General features: G+C 37.0%; 3 protein-coding genes across 6 annotated transcripts in view; 1 reads left to right on the forward strand and 2 right to left on the reverse strand.

Moving 5' to 3' along the window:
• FBXL13 (F-box and leucine rich repeat protein 13) overlaps positions 1-10,578 on the reverse strand; it is an 89,363-nt gene extending 78,785 nt beyond the window's left edge. Inside the window, 4 exon segments of the mRNA XM_066990564.1 lie at positions 1,245-1,306; positions 1,425-1,469; positions 3,972-4,171; positions 10,528-10,578. Of these exon segments, the coding sequence (XP_066846665.1) occupies positions 1,245-1,306; positions 1,425-1,469; positions 3,972-4,171; positions 10,528-10,578 (358 nt within the window).
• A 432-nt stretch (positions 10,579-11,010) lies between these two features.
• ARMC10 (armadillo repeat containing 10) lies at positions 11,011-19,465 on the forward strand. The gene is made up of 6 exons (XM_048068527.2): positions 11,011-11,153; positions 12,366-12,517; positions 14,010-14,144; positions 15,449-15,625; positions 17,342-17,413; positions 18,926-19,465. The coding sequence occupies exons 1-6, from the start codon at positions 11,030-11,032 to the stop codon at positions 19,178-19,180; spliced, it is 915 nt and encodes a 304-aa protein (XP_047924484.2). The 5' UTR covers positions 11,011-11,029; the 3' UTR covers positions 19,181-19,465.
• NAPEPLD (N-acyl phosphatidylethanolamine phospholipase D) overlaps positions 19,063-23,557 on the reverse strand; it is a 35,802-nt gene continuing 31,307 nt past the window's right edge. For all 4 annotated transcript variants that reach the window (XM_013180454.3, XM_013180452.3, XM_048068523.2 and 1 more), the window contains exon 5: positions 19,063-23,318. In XM_013180454.3, the coding sequence (XP_013035908.3) occupies positions 23,193-23,318 (126 nt within the window). In that variant the 3' untranslated portion in view covers positions 19,063-23,192. The remainder of the gene's footprint in view (positions 23,319-23,557) is intronic.

Genomic DNA, 23,557 nt, shown 5'->3' on the forward strand with positions numbered 1-23,557 from the left:
TTTACCTCTTTATTGCTTTATGTACAATAACACTATGCTTTAACTGTAACTATTCATTATTAGTGTTGATAGCACTTTTCAAGATGTTTCAGTTTAAGAGTAATTTTAGGTTCATATGCGTAATCCTGCAGAGTGTTAAATAATGCAGAGTTTCTAAGGGAAGACAGAACAAAGGTACACATGTCCATATTAAAAAATAAAAGAAAATTGTTGTCAGAAAATCTTTATCGAGTTATTTTCATTATTTAGTATCCTTGACCTCTGCCTAAACATGTATCAGAAAAGTCAAGTAATGCAATTCAATGTAGCATAACCAATACAACAGAATGTCAATATGACCATTTATTCTATAAAATAATATTTAACAGTATCTGTTAGAATTAGAATGACAGTTGTAACAGGATTTGGTTTTGCTGAGCTACACTAAGGTATAGAGATATGAATCTATAAGACAAGTATTTTAAATATATCCACATTTTGAATGTTTATTACACTTTATGTATAAAATAAAGCAATTAAATTTTCAGTGTATTTAAAATGTGTAAACTACAACCAAATGAATCTGTAAGGTTAGTGAATTTAAGTATGCTGAGAAACACTTCAGATAGTCTGTCCTGTATTATTAAACTGTTCAAACATTCCCTAGTACATATTTAACCTTTGCCATCTAGCTCTTCCTTGAAAATTTCCTGGTCATGGTTGGATAATTAGAACAATCCGGGGACCATACACTACAGGCAGTCTGCATATGCACCCCAAGAAACATAGATAATTTACTAACATAAACACAAACCATGCCATTATAGCTGGCTGCAGTGGTCAGAAATACTACCAGACATACTTTATCTACAAATAGTTATCCTGTGTCAATGCACAGTTTTAATAAAATTTATTCACTTCATTATTTAATAATTTTATAACACTATTTAGTGGAATCAGAGTAAGTGAAACCAAATAATGCATAGAAAAAATATATATTGAAACTGGATCCATGTTCATATGGAACTTTTTTAAAATTATGACAAAATATGAAAAAGGTACTACCTGCTTCCTACCATAACCCTAGATGCTATGCTCATCTCCCATTACATTAATTTATGGAAGACTGCAAATCAGTATCAATAGAAAGAAATGCAAAGTGTCACATTCCTGGCATTAGGTATAAAAAACATGAGAAGACTTAAAAACAGAATTTGAATATTTGGTATTGGAAAATTTGTTCACAGTACAGAGTTAATGCAAACGTTCAATGATTTTTACCAGTTGTTCACTATCTAGTCCAAAAAGAGTGTTCTGAAAAGTTTGAGTATAAAAATGGATCAATACACATATTCCTTCAAAAAGGAATTAAGTTATACTAACAATATTATTATCCTGAAAAGAAAATGCATCTTTTCTTTATAGTTAATAGATTATAGTTACATGTTATGATACTTAACTTTATTATTGAAGGATTAAGACCTGCATCACTTTCATTACAATTTAATTACAAATTACAGCAGACATTTTAAAATGTTTACAAAATGCAAAAACAAATGACCATGTTTAATGCTATTCTTAGACCTATTTTGAAATACTGTGTACCTCACAGTTCAACATATTCAATGTCTTAGTCACTTCCTATCAGATAATACTACTTTGTTTCTCATCTTCATAGAATCATAGAACGGCCTGTGTTGGAAAAGACCTTAAGCATCACCCAGTTCCAACCCCGTGGCAGGGGTTCCACCCATTATATCAGGTCGCCCAGGGCCACATCCAACCCAGAATTAATATTTAATTAACAGATATTTCATATTTTCAGCAGTTGAAGCAATGTTTCATGCTGTTGCAGACAGGCCATGGCATGTTCAGGTAGGAAACTGTTTAGTTTTAATTTTAAAATACAGATAACACACTGCAAGTGCCAAAATTTAAAAAGAATATGTTGCATTATGCATCTGTGAAAACTATGGAAATGAAAAGTATTTACCAGAGGGCCAAAATTAAAAGAAAAATCAAGTCATTTTTCAACTTTTAGGAAAGACGTCATAAATAATGTAAACAATAAAATCTCATCATTCAGGCTGTTGATGAACCCTGTGATATGAGAAATTCTGTTACTCCATGGGAAAGATACAATAAGAGCACAAATCTGCATCACTCACTGTAGCGATTTTATCTGCTACCACGATGTATCTAAGTCAGCCTGAGTGCATGCAGAGTATTTGGGCTCCAGACAACTCCTGAGATCCCTGCTTATATGGGCCCAAAGAGTAAGGATTAATTATCCACCTCCTACTGAAAATTCAACCAGAAGTGACAATTGCACAGAATATGTGAGCAAGATAAGTCCCTGAGTACCTCACTGGTTAACCCTATGAAATTAGAGTTTCTTCACATTGCAAAAGATGCATAATTTTTTTAGCATTAACCACAACTTTATCCATTATATTCCCTTCCCTCCTTTTTTTTTTTCCCCATCAATCTTACTCTACGTTTTTCTAGCTCCCATATAAATAGATCAGCGGTTTCTTTTGGGGTCAGTTTTAATCCAGTGATGAACGCGGCAATTTTCTGAAATGATTTTACAGAATTCATACCACAATAGAACAGTCCCTTACCAAAGGTTCTATCGATGACAGAAGACCCAATTAAGCTGAGCTCTAAAACAATTATATAGTATAGACTTTACCTGTAACACAAAATTTAATACATATTGAATTAAAGCCTTCCATCTCCTTCCTGTACAAAGCTCTTTCACTACCTGAGTTTTTCGCTCCAGGTGTCAGCATAGCTACGAACTTTTCTTCATTTTTTTCTTTTCTTCCTGTTCCCTTACGTTACAATCTCAGAAGTTCTTCTCAGTATTTAAAGTTTTCTCACAGCTTATTCCTGATTATATCATAAAATATCAGACTTCATAATGCATGTTTACAAATGAAACTGCATTTTTGGACGAAGTCCAGCTAGTAAAAAAAAAAAAAAAAAAAGAAAAAAAAGAGGGTACTTCATCTTCTTAGTGATTCATGTCAAAGCAAATATCATTATAGTTTGTTCTCTTCACTCATGGACTAGAATTTGTAATCTCAGAGACCACATATTTACAAACACAACTTTTATTGAAACACACCTCAACTCATCTATATGTGAAAGTTAGAGCAGGAGGGGAAAATCAGTTTCACATGAGCTGCACCAACAGCTGAACGTGCTTCAGAAAAGGGTAAGAACATACAATCTTACAATATTCAAATCTAATGCAAAACTCTAAACACTGTTTTCTGTAGAGTAAGCGAAAAATACATATACATGCTTTTTCTCTTTTGTCAGCTACAGACTAACCATAAACTAAACAAGATTTATTTTTTTATTATTTTTTTTCTTAACAGTGGGCAAAAAGTCTGAGAAAAAAACACTTCCTGTAAAACACATTTTAACAACAACAAAAAAATAATCGGATGGCATTTGTAGCCTGTACTAGTTGCATATATTTTGATAAGCATATTTTAGTGGCCAAAGCTTGCTTCCATTTAAGTCAATCTCTACTCTCTAAGGGTACAGTGTAAGCAGAATTAAATACTCAGTCTCTTTTATCTCGTGCTGTGATGACTTCACTTACAAGAGTGAAAGAACACACAGGAAAGAGAAAAAATAGTAAAATTAATTATTTATCCATGGTTTGTATAGGTAATACATCATTGACTGCAATGATGTTATAACAAGTAACACTACCTCAGTTTAACTACCACATAAGTAAAGGTTTTTGAGGAACATTAAGTAGAAGTCATATTCATTACGTATTCTTTAGACAAAAAAAAATAGATATCAAAAGAAAAGGATTTGCAATGTTTTTAGAAAGTACCTCCAATATCAGTCTCACTGTATTTGCAGTATTGCGTGCCATTAATATTTATATTCAACATGCAGTCTACACTACAAATAGCATCAGCATTTTGAAGTCCAAGTTCAGTATTATAAACCACATAACATACACACAATTTAATATATACCATAATACAGAATCTATTCCCTTTTACATTATTTCTCTGGGCTTTTCCTCTAAAAATGTAAGCGGGTCTTCTGGATGCAAAGCAATTACACCACAAAGCAGAGCCGGCAAAAAGAAACTGCAAATTAGTATCTTTGTGTTAACAGTAAAGAAGCATCTAGATATGAAAATATTAAAATAAATCCAAGATTACCAGCTTCTTTTAAAATATTGTAAAATAGAGACATTTATTCTTATCACTAACCTTTAATTTCATTTATATTTTAAATGGAATATTGCATGTATCATCATATTTCAGTTGCTAGACTTCAAAGCACTAGGTTTAGGACAGTAATAAAATATGCGGTATTTCTGTAACTACCCCTACTAATAATTTCATTTTAAATGTGCATTAAAAAATGAATATTTGTGAAATTAGATACTTTTATTTTTTAATAAAAGGAAAAACACACACACACACACACAGAATTTAAAGCAAGATTAACTCTGTGCAGCTAGAATATGTTGAATTGGGAAACGTGACCAGAAATCAATCTTGTAACGAATATTGTAAACAAAACGAAGTTTATAGTAAGATTTGCTTTTCAAGATTGTTACCACGCTACTTTGCATTACATTTTAGGAATAATGCACAATAACTGATTCACTATTTTTCTCACTTGCATTTAGCTGTCTTCAGCTAGAGGATGTAGTTCATTTATTTTTGGGTTGTGAGCTCACATACAGGAAGAACTGCTAAATTGTATTGATTTTTAAAAGCATATGGGTGAAGTCTGGTTATTTAAATGAATATTTAATAGAAATGATAAATTAGAAGGTTGTTTTCTAGGTAAAAATTTCAGAACATGACTGTGTATTTTTGATGAAACACCAATCTACATCAGTGCAAAAGATTTTATCCTGGGACACATTGTTATGCTTATATTTCCCTCTGTTGGTTACCAAGAAACTGGCTTTTAACAGTTATCACAAAACCAACACCTGAGTTTTTAGATTTTCTTCCAGCCCTGACACTTAGAAAACTACTTTTCTTTTTCTCAACCCACTTTTCACTACTGTCATTCTCCATGGTTCAGCTGGATGGTACTAAATCTCCTTGTCTCAATTTTGCCATTCATTCTGGCCTAGTCTCTGTAAGCTCATCACCAAAATTCTGATGATGCAACCTCGCTGTCCAGTTACAGCTAATTTTCCCAAACCATGTCTTTTTACATATGCACTCTGGGAGAAGAAATACTTCATTTTCTAACATCCATATTGATTCCATTACTGTAATACAACTGATCTATGTAAGGATAAAACTAAATATTAATAACAGGAAATATCTGGAGCAATTCCTACATATTTGATGGATCAAGTCAATGCAGGAATGTAATGACTTACTGTACAAATTCAAATGATTTGTGACTTTGCAGAGCAGTTTGGAGTAAGAGATCACTGAGAGCTGGAAAATAGATGCACATTAACAGACCTTTTTGGCCATGCGTATGTGTTGTATTTTTACATGACTACAAGTTAAGATTACTAATAAAAAGGCAAAGCAAAATATTTATTTATGCACAGACACAATGAAAGGCAACTATCTTCAATTTACACACCTTGACTATTTAATAATACTAATTAACACATTAATTACAACCATAACATCTATTCAGGGCTCTTAATAAAAGTTTAATTTTCAAGGTATATCTCAATGGTGGATTATTTTAAGAAAATATTATAAATCTAACACATGGTTGTAATTCATGACAAATAATACCATTTTAAATAATATGCAGGCAGCTATATAGCACTCTTCACAAGTTCTCCTATGGGTAGATTTTCCAAAGCCAATCCTAAGGTTGTTCAGCTACTCCCTCTCCTGGATCAAGCCAGGATCTGTCTGCCATATGAATCCCAATTTTTATTATTATGAGCTTTACTTACTTTCTTTTCTTTTTAACTTTTCAAAAGAACACAAGCAACTTTTTTCCATTGGAATTTATGAAAGATCTAACACAGAAAATCCAAAATATCCAACAAGACACTGGACTGCAAGGCCTCTATTTAACTTATTTGAGAATTTCTTTATAAAACCTAGGTAAGGAAAGGAATTGTAGCACTTGGTCTTGCCATTCTCATTCAGGTAATCTTCAGTGATAATTGGGCCGGGTGTGAAATTCAAAAAAGAAAAAATTAGTCCAAATCTGCATAAGTCTGGCTATTTCAATTAGACTTCTACACTCTTCCCAGCAACTGCTAACTTTTCGCAACCTAGAAAATTTACTTTTCGATAAGACTGAATAAATAAAATAAAAGAACATTCATACATCACGTTAGTTACTTATCAATACAACCCCCAGCTCATCAACTACAAAGTAATTGTAGGGCAAGAGCAAGTGCCAGATTCTGCACCTGGGAAGGGGCAACCCTGGCTGAGGGATGAGAGGCTGGAAAGCAGCCCTGCAGAGAAGGATCTGGGGGTTTTGGTCAACAGCAAGCTGAACACGAGCCAGCAGTGTGCCCTGGCAAACAAAAGGGCCAACCGTACCCTGGGATGCATTAGGCACAGCACTGCCAGCCAGTCAAGGGAAGGAATTGTCCCGCTCTGCTCTGCACTGGTGCAGCTTCATCTCCAGTACTGCATGCAGGTTTGGGTGCCACAGTGTAAGAAAGGTATAAAACTGCTGGAGAGCGTCCAAAGAATGTGTCCAAAGATGTACAAAGTGTACAAAGATGGCTGGAGGGCAAGATGTATGAGGACTGGCTGAGGTGCCTGGGTTTGTTCAGCCCAGAGCAGAGCAGGCTGAGGGGAGGCCTCACGGCGGCCTGCAGCTCCCTCACGAGGGGAGCGGAGGGGCAGGCGCTGAGCTCTGCTCCCTGGGGACAGCGACAGGACCCGAGGGAACGGCATGGAGCTGGGACAGGGGAGGGTCAGGCTGGGGGTTAGGGAAAGGTTCTGCACCCAGAGGGTGGTCGGGCACTGAGACAGGCTCCCCAGGGCAGTGGGCACAGCACCGAGCCTGACAGAGTTCAAGAAGCATTTGGACAGTGCTCTCAGACACATGGTCTGGTTTTTGGGTGGTTCCGTGTGGAGCCAGGAGTTGGACTCGATGGTCCTTGTGGGTCCCTTCCAACTCGGGCTATTCTATGATTCTATGAATTCTTTTTTAAAAAATCAGGAAAACTGTTGAAGTACATTTATCAGTTATTTAGGTCAATCATCCTATGAAGTGCCTCTGCTCAGCAATCTGATAAAGGTCATCTGTTGTTTAAAAGTTCACAAAGAAAAAGTTAAAATTGTTTAGCATTCAATTTAATGCTACACAGCTTAGTAATGGAAGAATCATTTTAAACCCCTTTTCTGCATGCTTTTAGCAGCTGTTAAAAATACATTCATACCTACATATGTAAATATATTCCTACTTCTTATTCACGTGTGAAATAGAAAGCTATTAAGAATCAGCAGCTGAACAAAAATACCTGATATCCAAGAAGCTTTACACACTCTTTAGCTGTGACACTTTTTTGCCATTGAAATGACCTCAGTACACAGAACAATAGTTTTGTTAACAGACATTGCAACAGTAACTTCCATTTATTTTCAATACAGAAAATAACATGACAGGATGGCATGATGACTGTGATGACTGTCAGCTGTGCCTTAGAAAACACTCTCTAAGATGACAAAGGAACATCCATGTCTTGTCTATAATGTTTTCCAAAGCAAAAGAACTTTTCATAGTTTCAAGATCTGTGTTCTATGCCTAAAAAAACAAACAAACAAAAAAACAGGTAATCTAAATGCAACAGATTCACTTCTACCAACAATTCTTAACAGTCATATATTTTCTTTATTTTCTCTTACTTCTAGTCCAGGACAAAATCAACACAGCTTCTTCATAGTAATTTATTAGAGATACAGCAATTTTTAATCTTTATGATTCTCCAAAATCCCATAAGCTATCCAGAATCAGTAGATGCCACTGAGTGTGGTTTAGCTAACAGCTCCTGTTGACTTCTTGCAAACCTTCATAATCTGCAGTGCTTTTCCAAAAACACCTATTAAAATGAAGAGGCTGTATCCTGTTAAATTTTGGAAAGTGAACTAATGAAGTTCAACAAAAAACTTTTTTTTTTTTTTGCATGAAGATTGGATAAAAGCCCTTGACCTTTGTTGCTTTTGATGTGTTGTGACTACTGCAACTCCTGCTCACCAGTAATGATCTTACAGTGTCTGTATGTTTTTAATGTCCATTTGTGTTTCTTACATCCATTTGCTGACTCACCAACTGCTTAGAAGGCACTTGGGCAGAGAACATCTTTTGATATACGTACAGCACCAAGCACAACATAATATCCAAGTCATTACCAAGGTTTCTAAGCCTTACAATGATGTTGACTATTACAAGTAGTAGTATGTGAGCTCAATGTAAAAATAAATAAATATTATATATATATTAATTTTGGTATTTTGTTTTGTTGGTACAAATTTGTTAGGTCCTGTCCTCACACTCGCAGTGCTGATGACATGCTGCTCATCGCATATTCAAATTACTCTACTGTTTACATTTTAGATCTACCATGACACCCTACTTAAATGTCAATGCAGGATTATAAGTACTTCATGTCTACCTGCAATAGGAGAATACATTGTAAACCAGATGCACTTTAGCAAAGACAGTAAAAGCTTGCATCCCTGGGATGAGTTCCAGCAAGGTGGGCAGCAGCCTACAGCAGATTACCACTGATAACTACCACTGATAACAAAATTGATGCAAAAATGTGACAAAACAGTTGTCAGCTTTATCTATTCTGGAGACCCAGGTCTGGTCTGCTGCTACTGCTATTCCTGAAAGCAGAAGAGAAGGAAAGAGGGGGGGCGGGTGAAACACAATGAGGCCAGGACTGGCCGTGACCTTCAGTTTTCCACTAATCCTGACTAGAAAGCCTGATTACTCTCAAAGGCTTCTCTATTCCAGTCATAATCCTTGACCTTCCCATTCCTCTTCCTAATAGTTTAGTGATTTATCCTTCACGGCAAAATTAAACTGGGTCATATGGCAGAAAAATATTGAGCCAGTTCTGCACGCAAATTGAATTTTAACATTGCATGAACACAGCTACTCATAGCAGTGAAAGTCATCATCATATATATACTATTTGCAGGATTATAGTTTACCTAACTTTTTATGGTTATAGTTTAAAAGTAAATCTGGACGGGATCTGAAAGACAGAGAGCACACAGGAATGAAAGAATCAGACACAGCAGGGAATCCCAAATTATTTGGACACAATTATTTGGACTCCAACTGTGTCTGGACCATGTTCAAACCACAACCTAATCATAAAATGACTTAAGCAAATGTCCATTTTAGAACTCCATACCCTTCTTAATTTTGAGAATATTTACATAAATGTTCATAGATCTCAGTTTAGTTTTGACGTTCCTTAATATAGGAACCAGTATCATTTAATTTATCGTTGTACCAAGCATACTGTAACCTCATAAAGAAATGAAAATACAATAAATTAAAAATATGACTGGGCATTAGTGAGCACCAATATCTAATAAACAAGGGGAAAAAAAAAAAGATGAAAAGATCTAACAGAGACTAATTTTATAACTGGCTCTTTCCCTGAAGAAACTCCCTTTAATCTGAACCTGAGTTCTTTCATTTTTAGTTTATTAACTTAATGCCACTATTGCTATAAAGGTATTTATAACTTTTGCTTGGAAATGTAAATTACAGCTATTTTTGAAGTGCCGAATCAAGAAATACACCATATGCATAAGATACATTTTATCTTATGTTTTTCTGAGCTTAAAACAAAAAACAAAAAGAAAGAATGATCAAGAGAAGGATTCTCATGAGAGGTACTCAGTCTGCTTGGCGTGCTGCTCCATAATTATTCTAATTGGCTCTGTATTTTTTATGACTGTTTCCATGGAAATCCTGGCTGTAATAGCTGCTTGCAAGTGGGGTCTATTTTTGGTACCCGAAAAGTATCAGGATGACTGTTAAACTGCTTTTTTTGTATTGTTATTGTTCAAGGAAACTGCAAAAGGGCTGCTGCAGACTTTGAACTAGACAGAGGTGAAATTGACATAGGTAAAAAGGGAAGAAACCGAAGAAATATAGAGAATAGGGAAGAATGCTGAAGCTGGAAATCCAAACTGTTTGCTCTGCAGTCCTTCATGTTGTGACATGGTTTTACGCCCTAATGTTTCATGGAAATGTATTTCCTCCTGTGTCAATAAGCCTCTAATCCACCAATACCCAAGACGTGGCCCACTGCCATTTTTGACAGGCCATAAAATACGCAAACTACACACAGCGCTCAGCAAGAAGGGAAGTACGCAGCCGCTGAACACGCCAGTTTCCTCCTGAAACCTACAAGCATTTCCGTAACCAAACCCAAAGAACTTTATCAAATCGTGGAAGGTGCCAAAGCAGCTCAGTGCTCCCTTCCCCCCGAGCTGACGGGGAAGCTCAGGGTCCCGCTTTCCCGAGGTGCCCGGCTCGGCCGCGGAGCTGAGGCGAGGCCGCCGCCATTACCTCGTCGGTGGCGGCGGCCGAGGCAGGCCCGGAGGTGCTGAGGGGCGCCATGGCGGCGGGCCCCGCGGGGCTGCGGGCGGCAGCCGGGGCTCCACCCGTCGGTGTCTGAAGTAAAGGAGAGCGGGCAGGGCGACGGGGTGGTCAGCAGCACCCCCGGGGCGAATATTTTCAACGCGTTTATTTCTAATGTGTTGGTGTATTTTGTTAAGACTTTACTATGTTTGTTTTTAGTCGTCTCTGTAAATAGACGAATAGTTAAAAATAAAAATAATAGCAATAAAAAAGAGCGTTCTCCTTTTTCTCCCAAGTGTCTCACAAAGGCTCTTCGCGGCTGCTGTGCGCCGCGAAAGCTGAAGCCGCGCTGAGGTACGGCAATGCCCGGCGCCCTTCAGCCCTTCATCTCCTTCATCTCCCTCAGCTTCTTCCTCTCCCTCAGCCCCCCCGCGTCCCCCCCGGCGGCGGGGCGGTGCCGGATGGGGCGGCTGCTTCCGCGGCCGGGGCGATGGGGGAGCGGCGGGGGGCGGTTGTGAGGGCGGCCGCAGCCGGGCTCGTGCTCGGGGCCGCCGCCTGCTACTGCCTGTGGCGGCGGGCGGCGGGCGGCGGGCGCCGGCGGGGGCCGCCCGCAGGTGAGGCGGGGAGGGGATGGCGGCAGGGCCGGGGGCTCGGTTGCCTTCAGCGGCTGGGAGAGGCCCCGAGCCGCGGGGAGGAGCCGCCGTGTGTGGCAGGGGCTGGGCTCCGTGTGAGGGGGTGCCCCTACAGGGCTCTGCAGAGGATGCGTTATTTAAAAAAAACACAACAACCACCCTCAAATATACGCATTTTTAATTCTCCTAAATGTATATATACAATCGATGTATCAACTTAACAGGCTTATATGCTGTTCTGGTGTTGAAGCTGTGTTCCTCCATAATTCAAAGCTACGCAAAGTGGGCCTGAAGGAACTTGCAATGTGAAAGTGCAGATAAGAACCAATTTAGTTTGTTTTCCAAGCTAGCTGTTGGATTGTCATAATTTACTTTGATTTTATTTATTTATTTATTTTTTAAATCAAGGAACACTATGGTGTTTGCCCGAGGAAGTGCTGGCAGCAAATATGAGAACCTGTGAAGGATTTCTTAGCTTTCAAAAGTCATTTCCAGCCATCCGTGACTAGTCCAGTAGTCACAGATCGGGCCTTCAGACAGTTCAGCTAGCTAAATAGTTCAGCCTCCAACCTGGTTGAAAATGGTCCTTGTTGTCACTAGTGTCACGCTTTTTTGAAAGCCAGGTACTCCATAGCATCATTCTGACTGAGAAGTGGCCTTCCTCAGTTAGCTAAGTGACTGCACTCTGTGAACAGCAGCATTGTTAATATTTTGGCTGTTACTTTGTCAAAGAACCTCAGTTTACTGGCAAAATGTTATTAGCATAATTTCTGGAAATAGTAGTCCTCAAATCAGAAGTTTTATTCTCTTTTCCCACAGTGTTCAGACAGATCTCCACGTTTCATTTCAGGGAACATTAGAAAAAAATTAGCATGTTTGGTGAATATTCCCTATAATTTTGAATGGGAAGTTTGCTGTTGGTTAACCAAAGAGTAATGTACACCAAGCTCTGTTTACATACTCCTTTATTTTTTTTTCCCTACTTTGAAAAGAAGTAGCCATGGGATTCAGGAAAAAGGATGGGAGTCCTGCTGTGGTAAAACAGAATCTTTTTGCTATGATATGGTGGTTGGGTACAGTCAAACTCAGAACAATATGTACTATAACTAAGAGCTAGGGCTCAGCTTGGTAAAAAAAGCATTCAGTGGTAACTAAGTGAAATTTTATTAAGTATTTCATTTAATTTTTAAACAGTGGAAGAAAAAAGTCCTCCAGAGTCACCCCATACCATGGATGCAGATGCTCTACAGAAACTTATTCATTTGCTTCAGGCCACAGATGATCCATTAATTCAAGAGCAAGCTTTAATCACTGTCAGCAACAGTGCCGCCTTCTCTGTAAATCAAGTAAGTATTGTTTTGTAGAAAACAATGGTGTTTCAATATCAGTCGGTGTGGAAAATGAAAGATGCTGTTTTGCTGAAGACTGAGACACAAGACTGAGAGCTAGGTTATCTTGTGTTCCAAAATCCATTTTCTGTCTATGCCTTTATTTCCTGCTAGTACAAAGAATGTAATTTACCAGCCTCAGAAGATTTATCTAAGCTTAATCTTTGTACAAATTACATTTATACAACTTTGTACAGCATTCTGTGTTTTCAAAGTACTGTAAATATCTTTATATCTTTTGTTGCTTACAGTTGTGTAATGTTAATTAAAGGGTTGAATTTGAGAAGTTAAATAATTTCAGGATCTGATCTGAAATCTACTGAGATAATTTAATGTAGTTCTTTATGTTTATAAAGTTGCATGCCATTTGCATCTTAGTAGCTTCCCAACTAAGTCTCTTCAATTCAGTTGGGAATATGATGCAGAAAAGCTTTGAGATGGATGCACATTTTCATGTCTCTGTAAAGGCTTAACCTCCAGGGTTGCCCCCGCACACACTCCTTTTTTTTTCTTTTTCTTTTTGTATGGAACTTATGACAGCTGTCTATTCTGGCTGCTTAGAACTCTTTTCCTAATAGAAATCTCTCAGAACACAATGTAACTGAATCAAGACCCATTTCCATTTTCTCGAAAATAGTTTTTATTTTTATTTTTTTTCTCATTTAGAAGTCATTAAATCACCAAAAGACCAATTCACTAAGTGTAAGGGAAAAGAAAGACAAAGTTTTATAATTTCTACTTGTAATAATATAAAGCTGCATCTTGAAACTCTCTTCTGATCGGACAGGACTATTAGGTACTGTGACCTGTTCATTGTCTCAACTATTCTATAAACTTGATATGCAATAATTACCTTTGATTGTGCATAATCTGAGATGCTTTAAGCATTCTTTGCACCAAGTTTTAGAAGTAAAGGCATTATGCCATTGCCAAATAACATCAAATAATACTTTGACCCTAAGCAGGACTATTGGTAATTTCAGTGGAAGCAATATATTCAAAGTCAAAGGGCAGCTTAGTGATTGCACATCTTAGAATTAACAAGCTGTATCAAATCCTTCTCCCATTTAGCAGAAGCAAAGCATAACGGATATTTTTCTACCAGCTTTAGGAGCTGTCTGAATTTGCAAGCTCTTCAAAATTCTATTATTTTCTGAGCAGCTCTTCAGAAGGATGTATAGTATTGATGTCTGTGAAATGAAATTACTTTCCAACATGTTTTTGACACCGTAAGCTGGTAATAGTTTCAAAATAAATGCCATACATAGTTTATTTTTGTATGGGATGATAACACAGAGAAATAAACTGCTAACACCCTCTAAACAAAGTAGTCTGTCATGTGGAAGTCATACACACATTCCATGTGGATTAAAACAGAAACTTTGAGTAACGCCTTCAGCACTTAATTTAAAAATTGTAGTAATCTTACTATATGTATTTTATATTTCAGGATATGATTCGAAATTTGGATGGCCTTTCTGTTATTGGAGGGATGCTCTCAGGTTGTGTTCCCAAAGTTACAGAAAAAGCACTAAATGCACTTAATAATTTGAGTATGAATATTAAAAATCAGGAAGAGATACAGGTAAGTTTCGTACAGGGAAAAAAATAAGAGTAATTGAGTCACAGAAAATAGTACAGGGCTTCCAACATATTTATTAAATACAGGGAAGGATGCTAAAATGTTTTGAGGTTAGACATATAAGACATCAGATCTGGATGATCTGTGTATCCTAAGGCCAAATGGATGACTTAAAAATGCATCGTAACACTGACAATTCCTTTTATAAAAAAAGACACTTAGGAAACTAGACAGCCTGTGTTTAGCTTTCACCAAATGCCACTGAACAGAGATTGTGCTGTTAATTTATAGTGAAATTATGTGAGACAACATGATTTCCAAATACGTCTAGAACATCAGCAACAGTTTTTTAATAAGACGAGTAGCAGGCTGAGCCTAGCGTGATGCCTAGGCAAAGGAACTGGAGAATAAAATGGTAATTGATCCCTTGGGCTTGTCTGCAACGCAGTTTTCACTGTGATATTTTAATCCTAAAAGATAAGTCTGTAATGATGGCAACAAGTCCGGCTGGTAGATACAAAAGATGGTATGAATGAGACAGGACCAGCCATCAAAAAAGCAGCCATTTTTGACATTATCTAATCAAGAAGTGTCCAAGCAGTGAGTTTATGTGCAGGTTTTAAGACTTTTGGTCATTTTTTCATTAGCTTGATAAAAAGACATTTTGACTGTATGTGATCATTTGCAGCATCTTTAGTGCTGAGCAACTTTTTTTTTGAAGTGGTGCTTGCCAATTGAAAACATTTATGTAGGCATATAGGTAGAAAATAACTCCTTTGATAAATGCAAAGTATTTTTTTTTCTTAGTTAGGGCTCCAAGATTCATTGTGTGCTGTCATCCAGAAGAAATCTAGGTAAATAGTAGTTGCAAGCGTCAGTTGTCATCATTGCTCTTGAGGAGTATGCCAGTGAATGGGCCACACAGTTGGAAGAAGGGATGTCATCCCAAGACTTATCATTAGCTTGATCTCAATATTTAAGAAGGCCTTTAAGTCATTTTTGAAACAACTCCTTAAATGAAGTATGTCACTTCTAGAATGGAGTCAAAGCAATTTGGGTTTTCAGAGTAATTTATGCCTCAGGGAAGTTATTTAGCATGAGTCTGTACTGTCTGCTTCTGTCAGGCCAACAGAGTATCTGTGTGTTCTAAAAACAAAACAAAGCAAAGTACTTGCTTCCAAGTACCTTGATCAGATCATGTATTCAACAAACAGTGTTCAATTTAGGCTGCTGTTGCTAGACCATTGGTACTATTTGTGAATAGCAAATGTGTTTGTATTAAAAAGGAGGCTTCCCTTTTTCCCTAGGTATATATTGAGCAAGTTTGTAAGAATGTTGAATCAGCCCCTCTGAACTCTGATCTGCAGCTCGCTGGGCTCAGGTTGTTGACAAATATGTCTGTTACCAGTGACTACCACCACAAGATGATAAACAAGATCCCATGCCTTCTTCGTGTGCTTTCGGAAGGATCTGAAAGGACACAGGTAATGAGTACTGTATTCTTACAAACCAGTTATGAAGCTGTTTTACTAGCCTCCTTTCTACTGTTCTTGTTACGTGGCTTAGACTGTGCTTAGAAAATCAAATATTCCTTGATGATAGCAGTCCATAAAATCTGTAAAAGGTGGATCAATATTACTTTCTCTATGTAGATTCAGGAATAAGGGGGAGAGGGAAGAGCATCTCGATAGTGCATTCATTGGGCTAGAGCTGTAGCAAACCAGCGCTGTGTGCACTGCTGTTGCTCTATGCCTTTGCTACAGCAACTCTAGAATTCTCTTCTACTTCCTAAACATTGCAATTGCATCACAGAGCAAAGAGAATCTATCTGCATGTGAAAGGCTTCACTGATGCACGAATCTCTGGGGAAACACGCCAAGCTGCGATAACCTAAGATCTCCATTTCCTTTCCTTACGGTTGTTACATCTCTTGCAACTGTGTGGCTGCAAGGGAAATTATTTGTGATTCTGTGCTGAATTATTGCCAGAAGTACTGAAAGAGAAAAGCTTCAAATGGGGACTTCAAATGTTGAGTTTCTCATCAACCAGCTCGCCCAGGGCCTTCTCCTCAGGGCTGCTCTCAATCCATTCTCCACCCAGCCTGTGTTTGTGCTTGGGATTGCCCCGGCCCAGCTGCAGGACCTTGCACTTGGCCTTGTTGAACCTCATGAGGTAGCACAGGCCCACCTCTCAGGCCTGTCCAGGTCCCTCTGGATGGCATCCCTTCCCTCCTGCGTGCCAGCCGCACCACACAGCTTGGTGTCATCGGCAAACTTGGTGAGGGTGCACTCGATCCCACTGTCCGTGTTGCTGACAAAGATGTCAAACAGCACCAGTCCTGATACTGACCCCTGAGGAATTCCTTTTGTCACTGGTCTCCACCTGGACACTGAGCCATTGACTGCAACTGTTTGAGTGCAGCCATCCAGCCAACTCCTTATGCACAGAGCAGTCCGTCCATCAAAACCATGTCTTTCCAATTTAGAGACAAGGATGTCATGTGTAATGATTTTTAGGTCCATCTTGTGAAAAACACAGATGCATAAGTGAATGAGCAAATAAGTACTTTTGGCTTGTTGAAAACACATTTCATCAGGAACAATCCCAGCTCTTAGTATAATGGAAAAAATAAACTGGATTTGCTGGGTATCAGAATTTAGTAGCCTGCTTTTTTTTTTCTCTGAATCCTGCTCTTTATCTGCTTATTCTTTAGATTGGCATCTTTTTTCACTGTCATATCCTGCTTTTAAAATAGTAAGAAAGTATCAGTCCTGTATTTAAGAATTGTATAAAACTGGATTACAGAGTGAGTTGATTCATTTAATTTGCTGATGTAATTGTGTGAAAACTGAAGTCCTGAGAAAAGGCAGATTCTATAGTCTTTTTCATCTTAAAAAAAAAAAAAAAAACAAAAAGTAAGCCAGTAGAGAGTATACTGGAGTCATTGCAGTCTGGTGACAATATTAAAAGCAGCAGCTTGACTGCATGAATCTTTCCTTCCTTTACTGAAAATTTGTGTTCAAAGACTAAGAAGAAAGGAAGTGTTATGAAAAAATCAGAGGATAGTGGACTACAGTAAAACATAGCGGGGCAAGTTGTGGGCAGACAAAAGTGCTAAAGATGATAAGGAAGCACTAATTTCTGCTCTCACACGTTCTGGTTTTAGAGCTTGCAATGAGCTTGTATGTTCCTCATTTCAGATCCAAGTTTTGAAAGTACTTGTGAACCTATCTGCAAATCCAGCCATGACAAGACATTTTCTCAGAGCTCAAGTAAGGTTCTTGTTATTTCATTAACTTTTATCCCTTTTTTTAAGCACTTACATATGTGTATGTGTATAGATGTGTAAATGCATTAGAAGAATTTAAGTATATTACAAGTACACGTGCAATTCCAGAGTAAAATTTTAGCAAGTACATGGTTAAAATTAAAAGTTAGATGTATGCATTCTTTCACAGGTTAGCCTTCTAGATTGTAGTGTATTACAGATTATATTAATTGCAGACTGTATTACTTCCAAATGGAGAGTCGCAGAGCATATGCATTTGAAGGCACTTGGTCATACTTCCTGTGCACCATTCCAAATCACAGAATGGTTTGGGTTAGAAAGGACCTTAAAGATCATCCAGTTCCAACTCCCTGCCACGGGCAGGGACACGAGACCAGGTTGCCCAAAGCCCCATCCAGCCTGACCTTGAACACTTCCAGGGATGGGGCATCCACAGCTTCTCTGGGCAGCCTGTGCCTCACTGCCCTCAGAGTAAAGGATTTATTCCTTATATTTAACGTAAACCTACCCTCTTTTAGTTTATAGCCAAATAATTAGTAACAATTTGAAGACTGTTCTTACTTTCCACCACAGAAGTAGTACCATGAACTTTTTAAAGTAATATACAGAGTACCCTGATGAGTTTCAAAAACAAGCTCAAAATATCCTTTCCAGACCTGCAGTCAGTATATAGATTGAAGATAGGGTACAAAGTTCAAATACAACCACTACTATAGATCATTGTTTTCAACAGCTGTTTCAATAGCTAACGGTCTGTACCAAATAAAATCAAATTCTACTGAAATCCCCACCTCCTTTCTCAAATGCATCCATAAATCTTTGTCTCTAAGCACTATAAATAAGCTCTCTTTGTGCTTTACTTATGTGTCCATGGAGAACTTTATCTGATACTTGCTACTTGGCATACAGGTTTATTTCAGTTACATCCTTTCCTCACAACAAAACAAAGATCTATGACTGGAATGGTTCTGCATCCTCCTCCTCCTCTCCAAAATAAGTTCCTTAAAATATGCAATGGCTGATAAAAATCAAACTTTGTTTTATGACGTATCTGCCAAAAGCAGAGCTAGTCTAGATACTGCCAGATTTTCATGACTAACACAAGATTAGGGTAGCTAAACCTTCAGTTCTCTGCTAAAAGTGTATCTTTTTCTGTTCTATCAGATACGTTAACATACAAACATTCAGATCACCACAGAGGGCAAACCCAGCATTATTTATAATGAAAGCAGACTCTCTCACAGATAGGAATTTTCTAGACCCCTGTATTTTGGAGACTGAAAGTACAAAGCATTGATTAGCCTGTGATACACACACAAGCTAGTCTTTTTTAAAGAGGAAACATGCATGCTGTAGAGCATATGTAGTTCTGGTTTACGTAGCTGCTGTTTTAGAGGGTGAAGATAATTTTTTCCAATTTTTTAAAAGTTAACATTAAGTAGAACTAAATAAATCTTCTGATGATTAAGTATGGATTCTTTATTTAATATCCTAGGTGCCATCACTGCTGTTACTTTTTGACAACCATATAAACAGAGATATTCTGCTTAGAGCCCTGGTGTTGGCAGCAAACTTGAAAAAGAATGTGAACAATGAAGGTGGCTCGATGATTCAGGACCAATACAGTGAAGATTCAGTTTTCTCTATACTCTGCAGGGATTCTACCCCATTTGCTCAGAAGCTGGCATCTTTATTGCATCACCCTGATCCAGAAGTGAAAGAGCAAGTTGTGAGAATATTAACGCAATAGTAATTTTTAAAAGTGACTGACAAAAATATCTAATCTTAAGATTAGATATAAAAGAGTACTGAATAGTACTAGGCACAAATCAGTTATTACAAAAGAGACTGCAATATATTTAATAGAGAGAGCATAACAGATGTCTTATATGAGATAAAGCAGTAAGTTTTGGCACTGAGAAACCACTACCCAGGTGGTACATGTAAACAGAGGGAGGCACAGTTTAAAGCATGAAAGCTTTTATATATACAGTGAATATTTTAAGATGAATAAAGTCAATCTAAATATTCTCAATGTCAGTTTTTGTGCCTTATGTATTTACAGCTGTTGAGTATCTATAGAATGATGCATTAAAGATTCAGGACTTAAGAGTTCAGGCATTTACATTTTATTAATCTGACAGCTATTAAAAAGCTACAGGCAAATCTTAGAAAATCTTAAACAAAAACAGTGCCAAACTACCACTGACTTCCTGCAGAAATAGTATTTTCAATGAAAATTGTAGATTAAAGTTATTCAATGCTGTTTTTTCACCTTAACTGCAGAGAATATTAAGCATATGAAAATGTAGTACGAGAATATATCCATTCCATTTAGCTAAACTGCAGTGCAGTTAACAGCAATATGGAAGGCTTCCATACTTGAACAAAATCATAAGGATTTCTATCTCCCTTAAGCGATAACTCTAAAAGAAAGCATAATAAAGTATTTTGAAAAATATGTATGAGTCAAAGATTATCTGCAGCTCTGCTTTACTATCTTCATTAGAGAAGTATCATGCATGTTTTTACAAAAGCTTCCTGTTCTGTGGGAGCCCTCAAGCCTGCTTGGAGAGACTCAATGAAAGGAGCTCTTGGAGAGCTCTATTCTTCTCATCAACATCATTGGAATAGGTGCTTCTGTTGAGTTAGCCACCACAAATTTTCAATCACCTCTGCAGCATCAATTCAAAATGAACTGGAATACATCTAAACATCGTAAAGGAAACTGAAGGAAGTTTCATTGATGAACGCAAAACATGTAGTAAACACTTTACATTAAAACAAGACTACTAAAACTTCCAGAATGCCAAACCCTGGAGAAGATAATGTCGGATGTATAGGCTGGACAACTTTTAAGAGAACTACATTACCTAAATCATTACCAGATGCTCCATCTTTTTAAGTTAATACATACACTCCGCTGTTAATAATGTTTTTTTTTCAGTAGACAACTGTCTTCAAATAGAACTGCAAGAAAAATATGCCCAGATCAATAAACAGGTAAAGCTATATGTGTGTATATATATATATATATATAATTTGTGTATATGTAGTTTTTAACTCAACAGGAATAACAGAAGTGGAAGTTGTCATGATTCCCACTCCAGAACTCTGACAATCACTGCATTTAGAGTGAGCTTCCCTTTCTCCCTCCCACTGGTCCAAAAAAACCTGTTCATTTTGCAATATGCAAATTACAGTACAATTATGTAATGTTTTGCCATTTTTTTTTGAAGATGGTGGGTTTTTTTCTGCTTCTGTATTTGAAGTAGTAGTCTAGGTCAGACACTGCAAATTTTCTTATCTCACCTTTCTCTTCTAACACAAGAAGAAATTAGTCTGTTCCAGATATATCTGATACTAAATGCATATGTGTTTTCTTAACCTCACCAATGGAGATGCCTAGATATCCCCCTCCATGTTCTTCAACCTAAAAATAAGTTTTTCAGACATCATCTTTTTAATAAAGTTGTTTCTGTCCACTACCAAAGGAAAGGATAAGAATTCAAATGACCATTGTCCTCTTCGTTTAAAATACATAAAAACTTTTTGCAGCATTGCCTCAATCTTTTTTTTTTTTCCTGGCCTAGGAAGAGCTATATTTAAGCCTTTTCTTCATAGAACAATACTACTGAGATGTTTTGAAACAATGCAAGACTCTCCAATGTGTCTTCATAAAACTGTCTTAATTTTTCATCCCCTGCTCCATACCATAAAACTGTCTTAATTTTTCATCCCCTGCTCCATACCCCATATGGAATCTTACCAGCACCAAACAAAACATAGCAGTCACTGTTCTACATACAAATGCTGTGAACAAATGCATCTAAAACAAAACATATTCCATTACTGACATATAAGGCTCTGGTCCTTATAATTCAGTACTCTACATTTCTGCTTAGCTATAACAGGTACTCCATATTTTACCCTATTTTAGTTTCATTTTTTCCTTTGTAAAACGCAAAATTTTACAAAATACAGTATTGATTTTGAAAACTGAAAAAACTTGAGTTTTAACTGTGTCCTTCAAAGTACTCATAACATCGTGCAGCTTTGTCTCCTCCACAATATTACGTGTAACATACATTACATTACCCAAATCATTACTGAAGCTGTTATTTAAATACAAGGCCCAACACAGATGCCATCTGAAACGTCCTCCCCTAAATCAACATCGAACTAACAGCAGTAGTTTTAAACCAGTTTTGAATATATTCTGGTGATTACATCTATATGTTCTGGTGATAACATTCCTAGAAGAAATACTTTTTCAAATAAAAAAATACTGTTTTTTGTTGGACGTGAATTTCACTAAAGGAATATGAGCTACTTTTTCTTACGCATAATTTAATCATCTGTTCCAGAACCCTTCCTCACAATGAACTCGGACTAACTGATCTTTGCCTCCTTCTGCTGTTCTTTGTTGGCATTAAATTTTTTAAGACTTCTAGGACTTCTCAGCACAGGTTTTAAAAAGGCTGTTAACAATTAGAGATCCAGTTTGCTCCTAGCATGAAATCTCATTGACTGGTTTTAATTTGCTGCCAGAAGTTAATGTCTTTAAATCACGGGGTAATAATTTACCTTTTTTTAAATTGATCTTCATGGAGTATGAACACAAAATTTAATGCACAAGAGCAAAAAAAGACCCATATATCCCACAGATGAGAAAAATCATGAACAAATGGTATATTTTCCAATGAATTATGAAGGCGAATAACAACCTTTTATTTTTTGGCAACAATAGGCTTTAATTCTGTAAATGAGCATGACAATTTGATACAGATACATTTAGCCAAGTATTACAATAGTAAGTAATTTTGTAGTCTCTCATTCAACTTTAAAATTATAGGGAAGCTATAAGGAAAAATTACCACAGCCCTTGCTTCAGACTTTTCACTTAAAAAAAAAAGTACTTAATAATAGGCTGAGTCAATGCAAAGACAAGCGCCATTAAGGGACTCTTCCATCTCATGTGCTGCATGTGACAAAAAAGTTACTTTAGACACATTCAGGCCTAACTTAAAGACACTGACAAAACAATATTAGGGTGCAGATATTCTGGCCACCAGTAAGTATTTACACATTAATGTTGCATTATTAAGTGCTCTCTCACTCTCTTAAAGGCACAGTTCTTTAAATCATTTTAAAATTCAGCTTTTGTGGTTCCTCAGTAAATGAAAGCGTAGAAGCACTCAGTAAAATAAGTATACTCAGTTTACTGTGCTTGTGCTTTACCAACACAGCTGTACTGGGAGACTCCCCACATAACATAGAGTGAAGCTATCAAGAAACAGGGCATAATTTTAAAATTAAGGACTAACAAGTGGGAGATGACATTTTGACAATGAATAATTCAAGTTAGCCATTAATTATAAGACTACATCCTGCTCTGAGGCTATTATTGCTGTTATAGGTAAGATGAAGAGTTGAAAAAACAAAAAAACTGTACAGCGTACATCAGTGATGAACGTAAGACAAACTCCAAGTCATGCCCAGACAATACCTTGTATATTAACCAGTGTTTAGATCACCTCTCAACATTTGTAAACAATTTAACTAGTAAAATCAATTTAACAGGAAAACAAAAATGTGTAACCATAAAATGAACTTTATATGCAAGCTTTAGTTATGAAGCTGACAAACCTGAAATCTAGAACTCAAATTCACTCAATCTGCTTTGTAAGTACATCAAATTAACGTGATATTAATTTCTAGTTCAAATCAAACAAGGCTTACGAGGAACTGTTACTGGTTCATTACTCAGACCCATCATTTGTGCTCAAGTCCCGTGATTCTCCATGGCTTAACACAAAGAAGTCTTCCTTTTTCAAGCCGTATCTTTCAAGAGCTTCATTCAGTTTAACTGGAGGATCCAAGTAATACTGGAAAAGTAAGAACAATATGAGGAAAAAAAGCAAAAACAATTGAAGCACATAATGGGAAAAAAAGAAAAAAGTATCAATGCTCTAAAAGACTGGTTTACATTTTAAATATTACCCAAAAAAGCGGGGAATGTATTTGTGAAATCAAACAAAAATGTTTGGTGTAATTTTTAATTTTTAAACAGTAAGAATACTGATTTACACTCTTCAAGTAACTAGTAAGACGCAACTTATCCAAA

Source organism: Anser cygnoides, chromosome 1, assembly GCF_040182565.1.
Source record: "Anser cygnoides isolate HZ-2024a breed goose chromosome 1, Taihu_goose_T2T_genome, whole genome shotgun sequence".
Taxonomy (NCBI): Eukaryota; Metazoa; Chordata; class Aves; order Anseriformes; family Anatidae; genus Anser; species Anser cygnoides.

Bases quoted from the DNA above. Each gene is read 5' to 3' on its own strand.
- ARMC10 (XM_048068527.2), top strand. From the start codon at position 11,030: ATGGGGGAGCGGCGGGGGGCGGTTGTGAGGGCGGCCGCAGCCGGGCTC. The intron at 11,154-12,365 runs GTGAGGCGGGGA...ATTTTTAAACAG, and splicing joins CCGGCGGGGGCCGCCCGCAG to TGGAAGAAAAAAGTCCTCCA. The intron at 15,626-17,341 runs GTAATGAGTACT...TCCTCATTTCAG, and splicing joins AAGGATCTGAAAGGACACAG to ATCCAAGTTTTGAAAGTACT.